General features: G+C 40.4%; 1 protein-coding gene across 2 annotated transcripts; it reads left to right on the forward strand.

Moving 5' to 3' along the window:
• The first annotated feature begins 154 nt into the window (after nt 1-154).
• TTC14 (tetratricopeptide repeat domain 14) lies at nt 155-15,127 on the forward strand. 2 transcript variants are annotated; one of them, XM_033150711.1, is made up of 12 exons: nt 155-363; nt 2,398-2,522; nt 3,842-4,041; nt 5,059-5,143; nt 5,265-5,394; nt 6,384-6,536; nt 7,925-7,996; nt 8,651-8,770; nt 8,873-8,995; nt 9,706-9,823; nt 11,352-11,461; nt 14,218-15,127. In XM_033150711.1, exons 1-12 carry the CDS (start codon nt 218-220, stop codon nt 15,116-15,118), a joined length of 2,283 nt encoding a protein of 760 aa, XP_033006602.1. In that variant the 5' UTR covers nt 155-217; the 3' UTR covers nt 15,119-15,127. The 2 variants fall into 2 exon arrangements, 1 of the variants encoding a protein (XP_033006602.1); XR_004426688.1 differs by lacking the exon at nt 14,218-15,127 and having other exon boundaries at nt 9,706-10,896; nt 11,352-11,415.
• The last annotated feature ends 434 nt before the right edge of the window (nt 15,128-15,561 follow it).

Genomic DNA, 15,561 nt, shown 5'->3' on the forward strand with positions numbered 1-15,561 from the left:
TCGCTAAGTTCCGCCTCCCCGCCCCTTCCTCGAGACTAGAGTTAAATGCTGACGAGCGGGCTCCCCTCTGCGCCTGCGCCCAATTCGCCGCTTCAGCGCGGGGAGGAGGACGACGAGGGCGACGGCGTGAGGGAAAGTCTATGGAAAGCTTTCCCTTCCGGGTCGCCTAGATCGTTCTGCGTGAGGGGGAGGAGTAGGCAGACCGACTGCGCGGGGGATGGAGCGGGACCTGCTCCGCCAGGCGCTCGGCTTTCACGGGCCGGCGCTACTCCCCTTGCTCCGCACAGAGCAGCACGACAACCCCGACTTCCGAGGCCTTCTGCCGCCTGGCGGGCCTGGCCTGGAGGCGCTGCCGCCAGCCAGGTGAGCGGGCCCCGCCTTGGCGGGGGGAAGGGGCGGGGCTCCTCGTGGAGGGTGTGGGGCCTCTGGGTGGGTGCGTGTCGTGTCATCTAGTCCAACCCCCTTTCAATGCAGAAATCGGTTTTGCACGGCGTGGGGCTCGAACCTGCGACCCTAAGATTAAGAGTCTCGCCGACTGGGCTCTCTTAGGGTTTGTTTTTCTTTTGCAGCCCGCCCCTGAGGCTCTGTATTATCACATGAAAAGCGCCTCTGAACATGTGCAGGTGCTTTTACCCTAAATATATCGCAGCAGGTTTTGCTGGATAAGGTTTCCCGGGTACCTTTAAAGCAGGCTGTAGCTGTAGGAAGTTCCCCTTTTCCTTGTCAAGCTTGTTGGTGCATCTAGTTCAAAATCGGTGGCTCTTGACTGGCAGCGACTGAAGGGTTTCAGTCAAGATTCTTCTCCAGCCCTACCTGGGGATTTGAACTCGGGGCCTGTGATCAATGCACCTGCTCCATTGCTCAGCTTCTTTCTAGAAATTTGCCATTGGAGCACCCTCCCTTTTTCCACAACATAAACATGCCCCCCGCTCCCATGTGGCATTCTGTGTTGTATGATGTAAAGCCCCAATCCACCTCCAGCACAGCAGTTAGATGTTAGTACTTCTCTGCCATCCAGCTGTACCCTCATATCCCAGCTTGATCACTTAAGATCATTGCAGGAATGACGCTGGTTTTATTCTGAGTTGGTGACAGTCATTTGACATCAACATGAAACAGAGCCTCTGGTGTCATTGGCCCAGTCCTATGGAATATTGGTGCCAATACAGATTCAGCTGCTTTGAGCATGGTTTTAATTATGGAAAGGTGGCATACAAATAAAATGCAGAGACATTTATATAAACTTTTAAATGACCGCTGAAAAACTTCTATTCTGCCAAGCTTAAGCAGGCAATTAAAAACACACCTCTCCATAATAGTTAACTGATGGTCTCTGGTTTTCATTTTTATGTGCTTTTATATATATATAGATACTATTGTAAGCTGCTTTGATATTCTTATGATAAAGTGGCATAGGGATATTTTTATAAACAAATAACACACACGAGCATATATATGTGTGTGTGTATGTATATAGCATTGGCAGTCACCAACCAGCTATGTCAGACTCCAGAATGTACTAGGGAAGCAGCGTTGTTAAATTTGATAGGACTTCTAAATAAACATACTGTGAACTACAGATCTCAGTTTAATGGCATCAAGAGAGAAACATACATTTAATGATATGCTAAAGGCTGAAAGGGTAGCTGACTTAAGAGCTAATGTGTTTTGAATGCAAAAGTGGCTCAAGGCAGAATTAGACAATTGTGTTCCTAACCATATAATTACAAAGCATCAGCTGGCAGAGCAAAGTTGTGCACTTTACAGCAGACTTACTAGAATAAGATAGTGTGTTTTCTATCTACAGTGCTGTTGTAGTAATCAAGTTGCCAAGTTCTCATTTGGAACAGTGTTCCTTTAGGACATGGGTAGGGAACCTTTAGAAATTTTGAGGAAATGCAAGCCTGCTACATCTGAAAGAGCAGGAAAAATATATAGGGCCACAAAAGTGTGTGGATATTCCCCTGTCATCTGTGGGAAAAGCACTTGCATCAGCCACCTCTGCACTCAGAGAGAGAAACTCCTTGCACCTTTCCTCCATTCACAGTGGGGCGGGGCAGGGGGGTCTGGCTTTCCAAACCTGCACGTTTTGAAACCCACGAACCCCTCTGTCCAACACAGGGTCTCTCTCCCCTCAGTTCTTTCTCTGCAAATGGCTCCCTTATGAAGGCTCCTGGGGCTGGAGAGTGGCTTTTTGAGGGAATATTTACTCAGGTCTATGTAAAGAAGGGACGTGGGTGGCGCTGTGGTCTAAACCACAGAGCCAACGGTCAGGGGTATCCTTATCTTTACCTTTACCTATGTAAAGAGACCTTTCTGTGGGTAGCATGGGAGGTTTCACCCCAGGTTGGTGGGCCCTGCTTAGGAGGTGCTAATCTCTTTTCTTTGCTGTTTCAGGAAAGAGAGAGGACTTGAAAATATTGAGATACAGCATTTCATTGCAAAAAAAGCTGATCTCCTTTTTTCTCATGCTTGGAAAACAAATGTGCCAACAACAACAGAAGCAAATGAAGAGAATGAAGGTAAGATTTCTACAGACAAGGCAAAAGTTGTAAGTCATATTGTGATTAGTGGTACGTGCTGATAAGTACATCTCCTTAATGTTTTTTTCTTTCTTCTCTCACCCCATGGTCTAGAAAAATTGAGGAAAACCTTCATATTAAATATTTTGCTCTTTTAAGTATTAGCAGTGAAATATTTATTAAAGGAGTTTTTGAAAACAGTACTGTTATAATCCATTCTCATTACTTCTTGATTTAGAGTTCAAGCATTGTTAGTATTCCAGTCAACAGTAATATGCTAAGCAACATTTTTCAGATGTAGTTGGAATAGTATTTGCAAATGTGGTAGAATACAGAATAGCTTCATAGTGCCAAAGCCTTTGCACAACATATCATTTGATGTCTGTTTCTTCTCACTTGCCTAGGATTCCTATATCAAGTAAAACAAATCAATAAATGTTTAAATATATGCATATATCATCAAGAAACATACTAACAGGTGGACTTGGTTTTCAGTGTGTGATCTTCCATTTTCTGAAGTTGTGAAGCTTGAAAGTAGATGTTTTGAATTACAGTGGTGCCCCGCTAGACGAATGCCTCGCTAGACGAAAAACTTGCTAGACGAAAGGCATTCGCTAGCGGAAGGCTGCCCCGCAAGACGAATTTGTCAATGGGGCTGCCTCGCAAGACGAAAAAAAATATTTCCCCGTCAAACCGCTATTTTCCCGTTGGTGCTTCGCAAGACGAAAAATTCGCTATATGACAGCACTCGCAGAACGAATTATTTTCGTCTTGCGAGGCAGCACTGTAAAAACTACAGATCCTTTTCAGACACCAATTTTCATTGGGGAAATTGTTGTATTAGTATTTTCTCTGTTATTCTGTGCTCTGTCCCACTATATAATAAATGTGATTTTAATATATGCACCAGAGCTGGGATCTCTTCTCTTTGGGGTCAAGTCCCATCTCTGGTGCAAGTAGACAAGTTCTTTAAATACTAATTTGGGCCAGGGAGGAGTGTGCTAAGTTATCTGTGTGTCAAAATTGTGAATAGCTGTAAGAAGCTATGGCTACAATCCTAACCCCAATTGCCTGGGAGTGAGCCCCTCTGAATTCATTAGAACTTATTTCTATGTTTAGGATTGTTCTGTAAGAGTGATATCTTAAATCCACTTACCTGTGAGTTTTAGCCCTGTTGAAGTAGACATATGAAAGGTTACACTGTAAGATGACAGTTTTTGTTTTAAAATGTTTTTATGTGATACAGTGAATACATCATATTTTAAAAACTGTTTATGTAATATTTTATTTCAACATGGCTCTTTTTATCCCTGTTGAAGATTATTATGCTACTATGCCACCTTTGGAGCAGTACATGGATGTTCCCAGTGCAGAGAGGAGAGAGCTGTTTTTCCGTGATATTGAGCGTGGGGACATAGTGATTGGAAGGATTAGTTCCATTCGTGAATTTGGTTTTTTCATGGTGCTGTTCTGCCTTCGAAGTGGTGTCACTCGAGAGATAGCAGATCTAGAGATCACTGTAAGTCTGATAACTATTCACATGTGAATTCTTGCGCTGGAGACACTTTCTGATGGATGGATTGTTTTGTTTTGTGTTAGCTTTTTGTACAACAAATTGGGAGCTGCTTGCTCAGGAAAAGTAAATGTGTGCTGCGGGACAGTCAATAGTTTAAAGCTTTTACTGTAGTGTGGCCTCAAAAAGTGGTGAGCTAGAAGATGTTTCGCTACCTCAGCAAAACATTTCTCTTTTTTTCTGTTTAAAGGTTATTTTGAGGACATAAAAGCCTTCAAGTGAACTCTGTTGCAGTTTTGATAGCATTTGTGCAGCTCTTTAAAAAGGGAGCCATCTCAAAATGACATTCTTGCAAGCATTTATGTATTTTGCTTTGCGGTAGCTGAGTAGAATTTGTTTTCAAATGAATTCTGCTTCCTTTTTCTGTGCTCAAGGATGTTATGCAAAAGTGTAAGTTGTGCATATCTTACTGGAAATATGCAATAAGCATTTATGCTTGGAGAAGCGCCTCTTCATCTCGAGGAGAGGCCAAAGATTTTCATGAGACCCTGTAAACATAAAAAGAAGGATCTGCAGGTGACTTCATGTTCACTGCCTTACCTTAAGGCTCTCTGTCAGATCATGTTCTCATCTTACTGGGAGCTTCTCAGCTTTACAGCAATTCCTAACCTACATGGGACACTGGGAGAATTACAGGGCTGGACCAGCAACAGCCGCGCTAGTGAACACTGCAAAAATAGGAAGAAAACACAAATCCACCTCTATCATCTTTTCCATTGCGCATATTGTTCCCTCCCCTTGTGATTTGGAGCTAAAATGTCAGCAGGACTGAATCTTCAGTGTTGCCATTACAGCAGGTTCAGACCAACATGGTTTCTCCTAAGTGAACCTCTCCCTGCAATGAATATAGCTGGCCTGAGAGTTCATTTATACAAGTTATATGTGTGCCCCTTGCCTCAGCAAGAACATTTACTGGTCTGGTAAAGGATGCTAAAGTTTTTGGTCATTTGGTTTCTATTTCAGGCTCTTTGTCCATTGAGGGATGTGCCTTCCCAGAGCAGCCATGGTGACCCTTTATCATACTATCAAACAGGTGACCTTATCCAAGGCAAGTTAATTTGACTTAGCCTCTGACTACCTCACAACTAGATTCCCCCTTCATATTTATTTTCAGGAAATGTTGACAGGATATTCTGCTGCTTAAATCAAGCCTTTTTGTGTTTTAATAGCTGCAATCAAGGATATTGATCGCTACCATGAAAAGCTCACAGTATCACTGCACAGCTCTGCTCTATCACCCAGTCTAGCAAGTACCAAATTAGGAGTAATCAGCTCAGAAGATTTGCCTCTGCACTACAGGTATGAAACAGTAATAATACTGAGACTCCTTAGGGTAGTGATAAAGCGGGATATCAAATCCAAACTCCTCTTCTTCTGCATCTTCTTTCTTTAGTGGCTCAATAAACTCTTTGGCACATACTGGGCTTTCCTTAATAGAATAAAATATTTAGCCACATTTGAACATACCGGTAATGCTAAACCAGTTTCACACTACATAAGTCATCCTAGTCTTCTGGGCTTGCACACGTCATCCCTTTCCCTCTGCTCCTCCTGTGAGTCTAGAGGGAGGATTTCTGAAGCTTTCATTTCCTCTTAGTTAATGACACTTTGCTCTTTCGTCTAATTAGGAACTATAGTAGTCACTATCATTAATTTAAACAAGCCAACTTCATAACCAGTGGCTTGAAACTGGCCTGTGTAACTGACCATTATTACTAGTCAGACAACAGGAACCCATGGTTATCTAAAAGCAAAAGTTTCTAAGGTTTTCCTTGACCTTGCAATAGGAGTTGGGGGTGAGGTACACACAAGCTCAGAAGCAGCTGGCAAAATATTTAATGTGGCACATTCCAAGTCTCATGCTTCATGCAGTGACTTCCTAGATGCGTGCAGTGTGTTTCTAGCCCATTAATGAGTTTTACATTCACCTCATTGTGAAGAGGAGAAGCATTTTGCATTCAGTCTCCAAATGATAGATTGAGGCAGGCTGTCCTATCCAGTCAATGAAGACAGAGAAGTTGTGTTTGTTCCTCTCAGAAAACAGAGCGGGAAGTGCTACAAACATTTTATGACTAGCAACTCCTCACAAAGTAACTATTTTGTGGTTGTGCCAGTAGCTCTTGAGGAGGTGGGTGAGTTGGGCATATTCCATCGGCAACCTTTCCATGTATCCTTAGGCTTGTCCCTCATCAGTTCTGTGTTAGAAATAGAATGGGAAATATGTCCCTGTCAAGGTGGAACCAAAGACAGAATGCTCATAATTGCTACCTCTCTTTTTCTTTCCTCAGGAAAAGTGTTGAAATAGCCAGCAGTTTGGAAACATATGATAAAGTTTTACATCATTCCTTGGGCTTTGCCAATCCAGCTGTAGTTGAGTTTCTGGTAGGAAAACTAGGATTGAATGAATCCAGCCCACCATCCTTAATGAGAGGACTACAAAGGTATATACGGCACCTCTTCACAGAAAGTGCTGCAGTTCTTTTAAACCTTGGGTAGCTTCCAGGTTTACTTTATTTTGAGATTGCTCACTAAAGTGAAACTTCCATTACTTAAAAAAACAAACAAAAAAAGAGTGCAGGAAAAGCTCTTTTTCTATTTGCAACTAAATCATTATTAAACTTCCTCAACAAACAAAGCAAATAGTTTATATTGGGCAACAGGTTAACGTTCTGATCAATAACCAGATTTAAACTAATTCAATTACCCAATTCAATTCAATAAAGGTATCTCTTGGCAGTACCTTTTGCTACCTTTCTGTGCCTGAGGAGTTGCTCTGAGATAGCCATTTCCCATATGTTGCTGAACCTTAGATTTCCAAAAGCGTACTATCACCAAATGTGCGGCTATCAATAAAAAGAACCCTAAATCTTTGTGTCAGATAGTGAGGTCAGAATCCATTTTTTGTGAAAGCCGAGCTAAAGCCAGATTTAGAAATAATATCAGAAACTGTGGTCCAGAACATGTGAGCAATTTTGAATTCCCACAAAACATGGAAATAGGAGCCAAAATTACCACAACCCCTCCAGCAGAGAGAGGATAAGGATTTATTGATTTTTGCTAACTGAAACAAAGTCAAATGCCACCTGAGGATGACCTTCAGAGAAACTTATTGAAGGCAAGATAAAGAGGTTTTAGGGGCAGGGTCCTCCTTTGCCTATTCTGGCCTCACATACTAAACATTAACGTTTTTGCATTTCCCATATAATATTCCACAAGCATACACTAAATCAACGAAGCAGTGAGACTTGGTACATATCAATTAAAATACCATCATTTCTTTTGCTTTTCATTCTAAATGTTTTGCGGACAAACAAGACTGCAGCAGCTGGAGCCAGTTAGGGTGCAGGTTTTTTTAGATTTTCCTTTAGCCCTCCTTTAGTGATCACTTTACTTTTGCGCAGTAGGTCCCAAATCCTGTAAAGACCTCTGTTTTACCTACCACACTTTATATTTCTGATACTTACCCTTCTGCCTAAAGGCAGAGTGATCTAAAGAAGGAATTAATGGGGACAGCTCAAGGGCCAAAACATAGCTTTGAGTCTTCCATATAAAGATTACTGATTTTAAGATGGGGTTGTCGATTCAAGTTGCAAGAAAGGAAGAACATTCTGACAGTCAGAGCTGTTGAACCGTGGGACAGATTGCCACAAGAGGGGGTGGACTCTCCTTCCTTGGATGTTTTGTAGCAAAAGTTGCATGGCCCCTGTGATGTATAATCTAGTTGGGATTCCTGCATTGCAGGGGGTTGGACTAGATGACCCTGGGAGGTACCTTCCAGCTCTTATGAGTCTATGATTTAAATGTTCCTTGATTTATTTTTCTCCCCTAGTAAAAATTTCAACGAAGAAGATTTTGCTATTGCTTTGAGGAAAAAACAGTCGGCCTCCTGGGCCTTAAAATGGTATGCACTTCTTCATGTTGATAGGCAAATGTTTTATGTAAGATTGGAAAGAACTATCATTTTCCTCCCAGAATTGTGGATTGTAAATCTAATATTTGCTTGAAATGGACATTAGCTATTTGTCAAGTTCCTCTGGTTGATGACTGGGAACCATGCTGGGGTGCTTATGAAGTGAGAACGTAGATATTTAAGGAAGTACTTAAAAAAAAATTAAGTGTGATGATACTTAACTAGTTTTCCCATTTAGCCATATTTCTGGATCATGTACTTCTGGCTCACAAGACTGGAGTGAGCTTTCCTATCATTGCATTTGCTGTTTGTCTACATTTGGATAAAAGTGCTAAATGTTACTTTGTTCCCCATGGAGGATTGATGGGAGATAAGGTTAGTCCCCAAATAATTCTGCCCTTATCTTCATGTAACTTGAGGAAACCCCACTGCATTTTAAAACTGATTTTTAGGGAATTTGGAGAAAATCTGCAATGATAATGAGAAAGTGCATTAGGCAGATTTAGGAGCTAAAGAAAATTAGGTATGTCACTAGCCTTCACAGCTTATCATGTTTGAATTCCTGCAACAAATTACCCAATTATTGGTTTGCATATAGATTCTATATTATAGAAACCATAATATTCATAATGCCATTTTTTTTAGTGTCAAGATTGGTGTGGATTATTTCAAAGAAGGCCGCCATGTGGATGCTATGAATGAATACAACAAGGCGCTGGAAATAGATGTGCAAAATGTTGAAGCCTTAGTAGCCCGTGGAGCTCTGTAAGTGTCTGTTTGATTTGTAGCTGGAATGCAGAATTTTAAATAATTTTATGAGCAAATTTAAAATATTTGTACTTAACAAGGTTTCCCCCCCCCTTCTAGGTATGCAACAAAAGGAAGCTTAAATAAAGCAATTGATGATTTTCAGGTTGCTCTAGAAAACTGTCCAACACACAGAAATGCCAGGAAATACCTTTGCCAAACGCTTGTTGAACGGGGAGGCCAGTAAGTGTTGCCTTGTGATTGGGTCAAACATATAAGCGTCTTTCATTTCCCCCCCGCAGTACTGTACTTATCCTTAGCCAAAGCTGTTCTCAGGGAAGTTGGTGCTTTTTCCGACTCTCTCACACACATTCATTACTATCTCAGAGACAAAGGAGAGGTGGGAAAAGTTATCTGTGTCAACAAAATTGCTATTTTAGAGGGCTGGGATTGAAGCACAGGTGCCTTTTGCTAATGTCAATGTGGTTTGCCAGGAAAACCCAGCTCTAATCATACCCATCCCACCATACCTTGGCATCTACTTTTTTCGTTGCTGTCTTTCCTACTATATGGTTGTTGCATTCTAACCTTTGTTTTAAATGTACCGTAAGTTCTTTTTATCATGCAAAATGCTGGATTCAAATAGCGGAACTGTCATTTCACTGCCACTAAACCATGCCTAGGAGAAGCTTGATTATTTAGTGCAGTAACATGTCACACAATCACCTCTGCTATGAAATTTGTTATGCCTCACTGTGCTCAGGTTCAACCCAATGGCATTTGCATGGCAGGAGGTACATGGGAACATGTTCCCACATTGTTATAACGCTAGTGGATTGATCACAAAGGATGTCAGCGTTTCTTAAGCATAAAGTGATCTCACTCTCAAAATGTAGCTGAGACTAATTGTGGTAGTTAGAATACTTTACATGTTGTATAAAATCATCTGTCAGGTTAGAAGAGGAGGATAAGCTGTTAAATGCTGAGAGTTACTACAAGAAGGCTTTAAACATAGATGAGACCTTTCAAGAAGCTGAGGATGCCTTGTTGAAACTTCGTAAGCAGATGCAGGTGATTCTTTATTTTCTCTTAGTTGACTGAGTTAAATGCATCAAGAGGCATGCATTATTTTTTGTTCTTCTTGCAAGCTTCCATGGATCATTTACTTGGAACATGGTTGCAGCTATCGAACTGGATGTGTGTGGACTTTCTGAACTGCTGATAAGTCAGGGGTGGGGGCTGATTTGAGAGAAGAGGTAAAATATGGCACTGAAGGTAGATTCAAGATGCCTCAATCAGATTAGTTCTGCCAACAGGACCTACCTGTATTGCGTAGTTAAGTGAATTTTCAGAGCAGAGTTACTCGGAAATATGTGTTGTTTCTGAAGCACATGTATGCTTGGGATCAGATTGCAAGGTTGGCACAGGAGGGTTTACAAGAACTTGATTCCAGCAGAACCAAAATAAATCCTGCAAAAGAAAAGGTTGCCTTTTCTTTTGGCACTGGTGCCAATAACTTGGGATATTGATCCAGCAACTAGATTCACATTTCCTCCTGTGCCATGAGCTTGCTGATTATCTACAACTGAATATAATTTTCAAAGATCCTTAACCTACAGGATTAGTTAGCATGCCCTCAAAGTTTGGTAACAAAAGTTTTAGCAGATGAGATTTATTTATAGCGTGCATGTTTGAAACACATTGAGGGTCACTTTGTACGTGCTAGTATTGGGCTTTTACCCTCTACATGCTGCCTCTCCTCCGTCATGCAGAGAAGAATACATGCAAAGCGGGATGCCATGTCTATTTTTACAGAGACATTTCCACATAACATGCCAGCAAAAAGCAGCCTGTAAATGGAAGCTTGGTAAAAATAGACTCGTTGTCCCCCTTCGTATAAGCACCTCTCTCCCCTTGGTGGGGAATCTAAACAAGCACATACAAAGTTGACTTGAGTTACTGCTGAGAATTAACAGTTGCCCTCCTGTAATACTGATGATATGTTTTTCTTCAATGCATTTTCCTCTGAACTGGAACTGTTGCTGCTGTGTCTGACCTCTGGTGCTGCTCATCAACAACCCATTGGAATATGATTACGTGTGTAAACCATGCATCAAACTGGGCTGTGATACGGTTGCCAAATGGTTTGTATTCATACATGGCCTCTTCCAATTATGTTTTAATTTGGATCACGTTTTACGCAAAATTCCAAATAATGATTATTTCCTTGATGCCTTTGTATTTGGTTAATTCTGTATGGCCGACCACTTTGCTATTTTTCCATTTATGCCTTCTGAATTACTAATGTCATTGTATTGGGCAATGGATGCTAATTCCCATCTTGGTCTTTTTATTATTATTCTCTTTTAATATATGGGTTTTTAACTGCAAATATGGTCCTTAATGCTATACTTGTTCATCTCAATGCTTAACATCCCATTTGAACACAATTATTTTGCCTTGAATACCTTTTCTTTTTGGATCTGATACCTTGGGGTTGGTGTAAACTGTGTGAATATTGGGTGGAATTTGGGGGGGGGAACCTTGGGTCAACACTGGCTTGTTAATGGAATATTTTCGATGTTGGGATTCAAAAAAGAAATCTGTGGAAATGAGAGAGAAACAAGCTGCAAAAGAAGAGAGACAAAAAGAGAAGAAAATAGAAACAAGTGCAGAAAAACTGCGTAAGCTCTTAAAAGAAGAAAAAAGGTAACCTCCATTATATTCAACCTTCTATAGAGCCTTGTTGGTACTGTAAGTATAGTAAGGCGTTCATGGTTATTGGCAAGCTGATTGTGGCGTGTGTGTGTGTGTATTCTAGTGAAAAAAGCTAAGGAGAACCTTCACAAGAGATTTTTTTTTTAAAGTCTCAGGGAATAAATGAGGGAGATTAAAGCATGAAGTTCCTTTGTAATGACAGCTGAACTCTGAGGCATGGTTTTGAATGCTCTAAGCATTTAATTCACATTTCATAAGAACAGAATGGGTTGCTCTTAACCAGGTATTTAGCCATCTAGTCAGACTGCATTGTAGGGTTACAGCAATCAGTACACTATGAACAAGTCTGGACTTACAGTGGCTTGTATGGAATGAAACTAACCATGATATCTGGAGTCGTTTGTTTCCTTCTAGTGGTATTGGGGAGCAGCGAAGTGAATGCAAGTAATTCATGCATGGTGTAACCCATTATGGCTTACTGTGACATGAACATGGCCATTAAGGAATCTTCAACACAGAGGGTGGGGGAAATGTGACCTCTTGTTATATACTAAATATCTGGTTATAAGCAAGTCTTGTACTCTTTTGCATTGATGATACAGGATATATATATATATATATATATATATATATATATATATATATATATATATATATATATATATATTCTTTCAGCCCTACTCCTCTTTTTGTACCATTCACCATATCCAACCTTTTGTTTCTTAGACCATACAATCCTTGAGAACCTAACAGAAATTAAACAAACAACCTGTGCAGTCATTACGCTCATGTTTATATTAGGATTGAGTCCACCACTATTAAACCCTATTATAAAATCAAGAGAGGATCCCTGCAGGTCAAAGCCAGCACTTTGAATTTGAGCCCAGAAGCAAACTGTGTTGTAACTCAGCAGTAGAGAATCTGCGGCCTGACTCTTTTTGTGTCAAGGAGCTATAGCTTGGTTGTGTTAGGATGTACAGTGGTACCTCAGTTTTTGAACGTCTCTGTTGACAAACATTTCGGTTTTTGAACGCCATAATCCCAGAAGTAAATGCTTCGGTTTTCGAACACGCCTCAGAAGTTGAACATGCCACGCGGCTTCCATTGAGTGCAAGATCCTGAGGCCTAGCTGTTGGCTATTGAGTTTTCAAACGTTTCAGAACTCGAATGGTCTTCCAGAACGGATTACGTTTGAAAACTAAGGTACCACTGTATTCCTTCTGTGTTGGTTACACTTTTACTTATAACCATACTGCAACAATACTGCAATTGCAGTGAATTGCAAATTGTACCAGTTGGGGTTGAATCCTACTAAGTCATTGCTGGGCGGAATGATTTCCACTCAAGTTAAAGAACTTCCCCTCTCTTTTCTCCCATGTCTGCTGTGCGCACACACATTGATCTGCTCCAGAGAGTTAGTGGGGGAACCCAGATTTGTAGCCAAGCCAGGGAGAAGAGAGGGAAATGGAAGTTGTAGAGTCGTTCTGACTTGGTTGGATACAATCTATGACATTTTGTGTAGAACAGATCCATCAGAGTGTTCGTTTCTCTATTTAGTTGATTCCTTAATATCAGAACTAAAACTTCGGTTTTGGCTGTCTCTTTTATAGCTAATTCTTTCTAAGAGCATAATCTCTCCCACTGCAGTTTTAAGTTGTCAGTCTAAAGACAGTGAAATCAGTGGGACTTGCAGCTATATTTAGGCTGAGGGTTACCTTATCTGCTTAATGATTTGTGTACCAAATGCTTTTTAGTCCTGGAATACTATTTTAAGGTGAAGAAGCAATACATATATTTCCCAATTTCAAATCTTTAGGCACCATTATTGAAACACACAATTTAGTCTTTCATAGGTAAAGCTGAATAACTGCCAAAATTGTTTATACAGTACCATAACTATATATAGTACTTTAGAATAAAGATACAGTGGTGCCTCGCTAAACGAAAATAATTCGTTCTGCGAGTGTCTTCGTAGAGCGATTTTTTCGTCTTGCGAAGCACCAATGCAAACCGCTATTTTTCGCTTTTAAAAAAAATTGTCTTGCGAGGCAGCCCCATTGACTTTTTCGTCTTGCGGGGCAGCCTTCCGCTAGCGAATGCCGTTCGTCTAGCGAGTTTTTCGTCTAGCGAGGCATTCGTCTAGCGGGGCACCACTGTAGGTCAATACTCTCATAAGGTTAAGAAAGCAGAAAAGAGGGGGAAGAGACAAAAATAGTATGAGATGAATGTAAGCGAATAGAGTTTCACATAGCGGAGCTTAAATATTAAGGGGTTGAGGCAAAACTTTATTGGAAAAATATTAGTTTTGAGGAGGGGGGAACATAAGGCAAGGCAAGAAAGGAAGTGCATATGGCATTTCAGTTAGAAATCTAATGAGTGTTCATAAGCAAAATCAGACACTATCAACTGAACTTAATCTACTGATTTGTTTTTTTTAAAGGGAGGAAAGCTGTGTTTCCTTTTAGATAAAAATAATCGATTCTGACTACTAGAATTTGAGGGTAAAGCAATCCTGCAGCAGCTGCATGGTCTTAAAATACTGTTTTACATTTTAGTGTTGCTGCTTGGTGGGTAATTTTGGTCATCTTGATGAGATGAGGAGTAATAGTCAAACTTCTGAACTTGATTACCAGGAAATTTTTAAACCATAAAATGTATATTTCAGCAGCTAAGTAGGAAAGATTTGCCAGCAAATACTGCATTTTTAATGCTAATGGCATTACCTCATGGTTAATTAAAACTTTTAGGTTGAAGAAGAAAAAGAAAAGGTCAACTTCCTCTTCCTCCTGCAGTTCTTCATCAGATGAATCTCCTTCCTCCTCTTCCTCTTCTGATAACAAAAAGCGTAAGAAAAGGAGTCGGAACAGGTCCGAGTCCTCACGCAGCTCTAAAAAGCACACATCTAGGAGTTTCTTACATCAAAGTAGGAAAGATGACTGCTACTCTCCTCCCGCCAATACCTCTGCTTCCTTCCTTAATCAAAAGCATGAAATGGAGAAACTTCTGGAGAGACAGGACAGGTTAATCTATCAAAAGACTGAGGTAAGAGAGAGAGATCACTCTCTATCAAGGACTTCTGCTGCTGAAGATATTTATGGAGGTAGGTCTGAAGATTCCAGAGAGTCCTACAGCAGTTCCAAGACTCAGGCAAATAGTAACACAACTGAAAAACAGGGTAAGTTAGATAGAGTTTCTTCTGATAGGAGGGATAGTACAGGTTCATATCGTAGAAAGTCTGATGACAGGAACAAGATGAGATATTCAGGAAAAGTAGAAAAAGAATCAAAGAAGGAGCATTATCAGAAGCACAGCCCAAGCCAAACAAAGTACTCCACATCTCCAACAGGGTCCGATTATTCAACAAAATCAGTTGAACACTACAATCGATACACTAGCCAATGGATAAATGAGCCTAGTAGGTACAGTGCTGAAAACAGACCTGAATTGGCGTGGATTAAAGGTGAGAGAGAACCCAAGAGCAGGGAAAGGGAAAACACAAAAGCCAAGGAGCAAGATGAAGCAACACTCAATGGTAAAGGACAGTCAGGAACTGGTGCTAAGAAACAACTGCCTCAGAACTTGGTCAACATATTTAATCAGATTGCTGAATTTGAGAGAGAAAAGGGAAGTAAACAGAAAAACCAGTGAATTTTTTTTTTTAAAGGCTGTTACATTGGGTGCAAGTATAGTTCAGTTTCTAATCACTTGATGAGTCTGTGCTCTTAATGGGAGGGGGGGGAAATAGGGGTGTGTATTTCTGTTGCCTCTACTTGATATTGATTTAGGGAATGGTGAATATGCAAGAGTTACATCATATCTTTTTTTAAAAAAAAATGATTTTCTTTTGCTTTTTTGGATAATATGTGATAGCGTGTTTGGCTGAGAAACTTAACTACTATTAAGACTGCCACCTGTGCTTAAATGGCATCTAAATTGCACTTTACAGAAGGAATATTTCCAAGGCATCAATGACTGTTAACTTTGTATTGTTAATAAAAACATAAATGTGCCATTAGTGTGTAAATAGCCTGTCTTGCTATTAAATTTTTATAAAATTTCCTTGGTTTTCTTTAATGTGTCTGTGGATCATC

This window comes from Lacerta agilis, chromosome 5 (genome assembly GCF_009819535.1).
Source record: "Lacerta agilis isolate rLacAgi1 chromosome 5, rLacAgi1.pri, whole genome shotgun sequence".
Classification (NCBI taxonomy): domain Eukaryota; kingdom Metazoa; phylum Chordata; class Lepidosauria; order Squamata; family Lacertidae; genus Lacerta; species Lacerta agilis.

Coding starts and splice junctions, on each gene's coding strand:
- TTC14 (XM_033150711.1), top strand. CDS start 218: ATGGAGCGGGACCTGCTCCGCCAGGCGCTCGGCTTTCACGGGCCGGCG. Junction 4,042..5,058: donor TAGCAGATCTAGAGATCACT/GTAAGTCTGATA, acceptor TTTCTATTTCAG/GCTCTTTGTCCATTGAGGGA. Junction 5,144..5,264: donor AACAGGTGACCTTATCCAAG/GCAAGTTAATTT, acceptor GTGTTTTAATAG/CTGCAATCAAGGATATTGAT.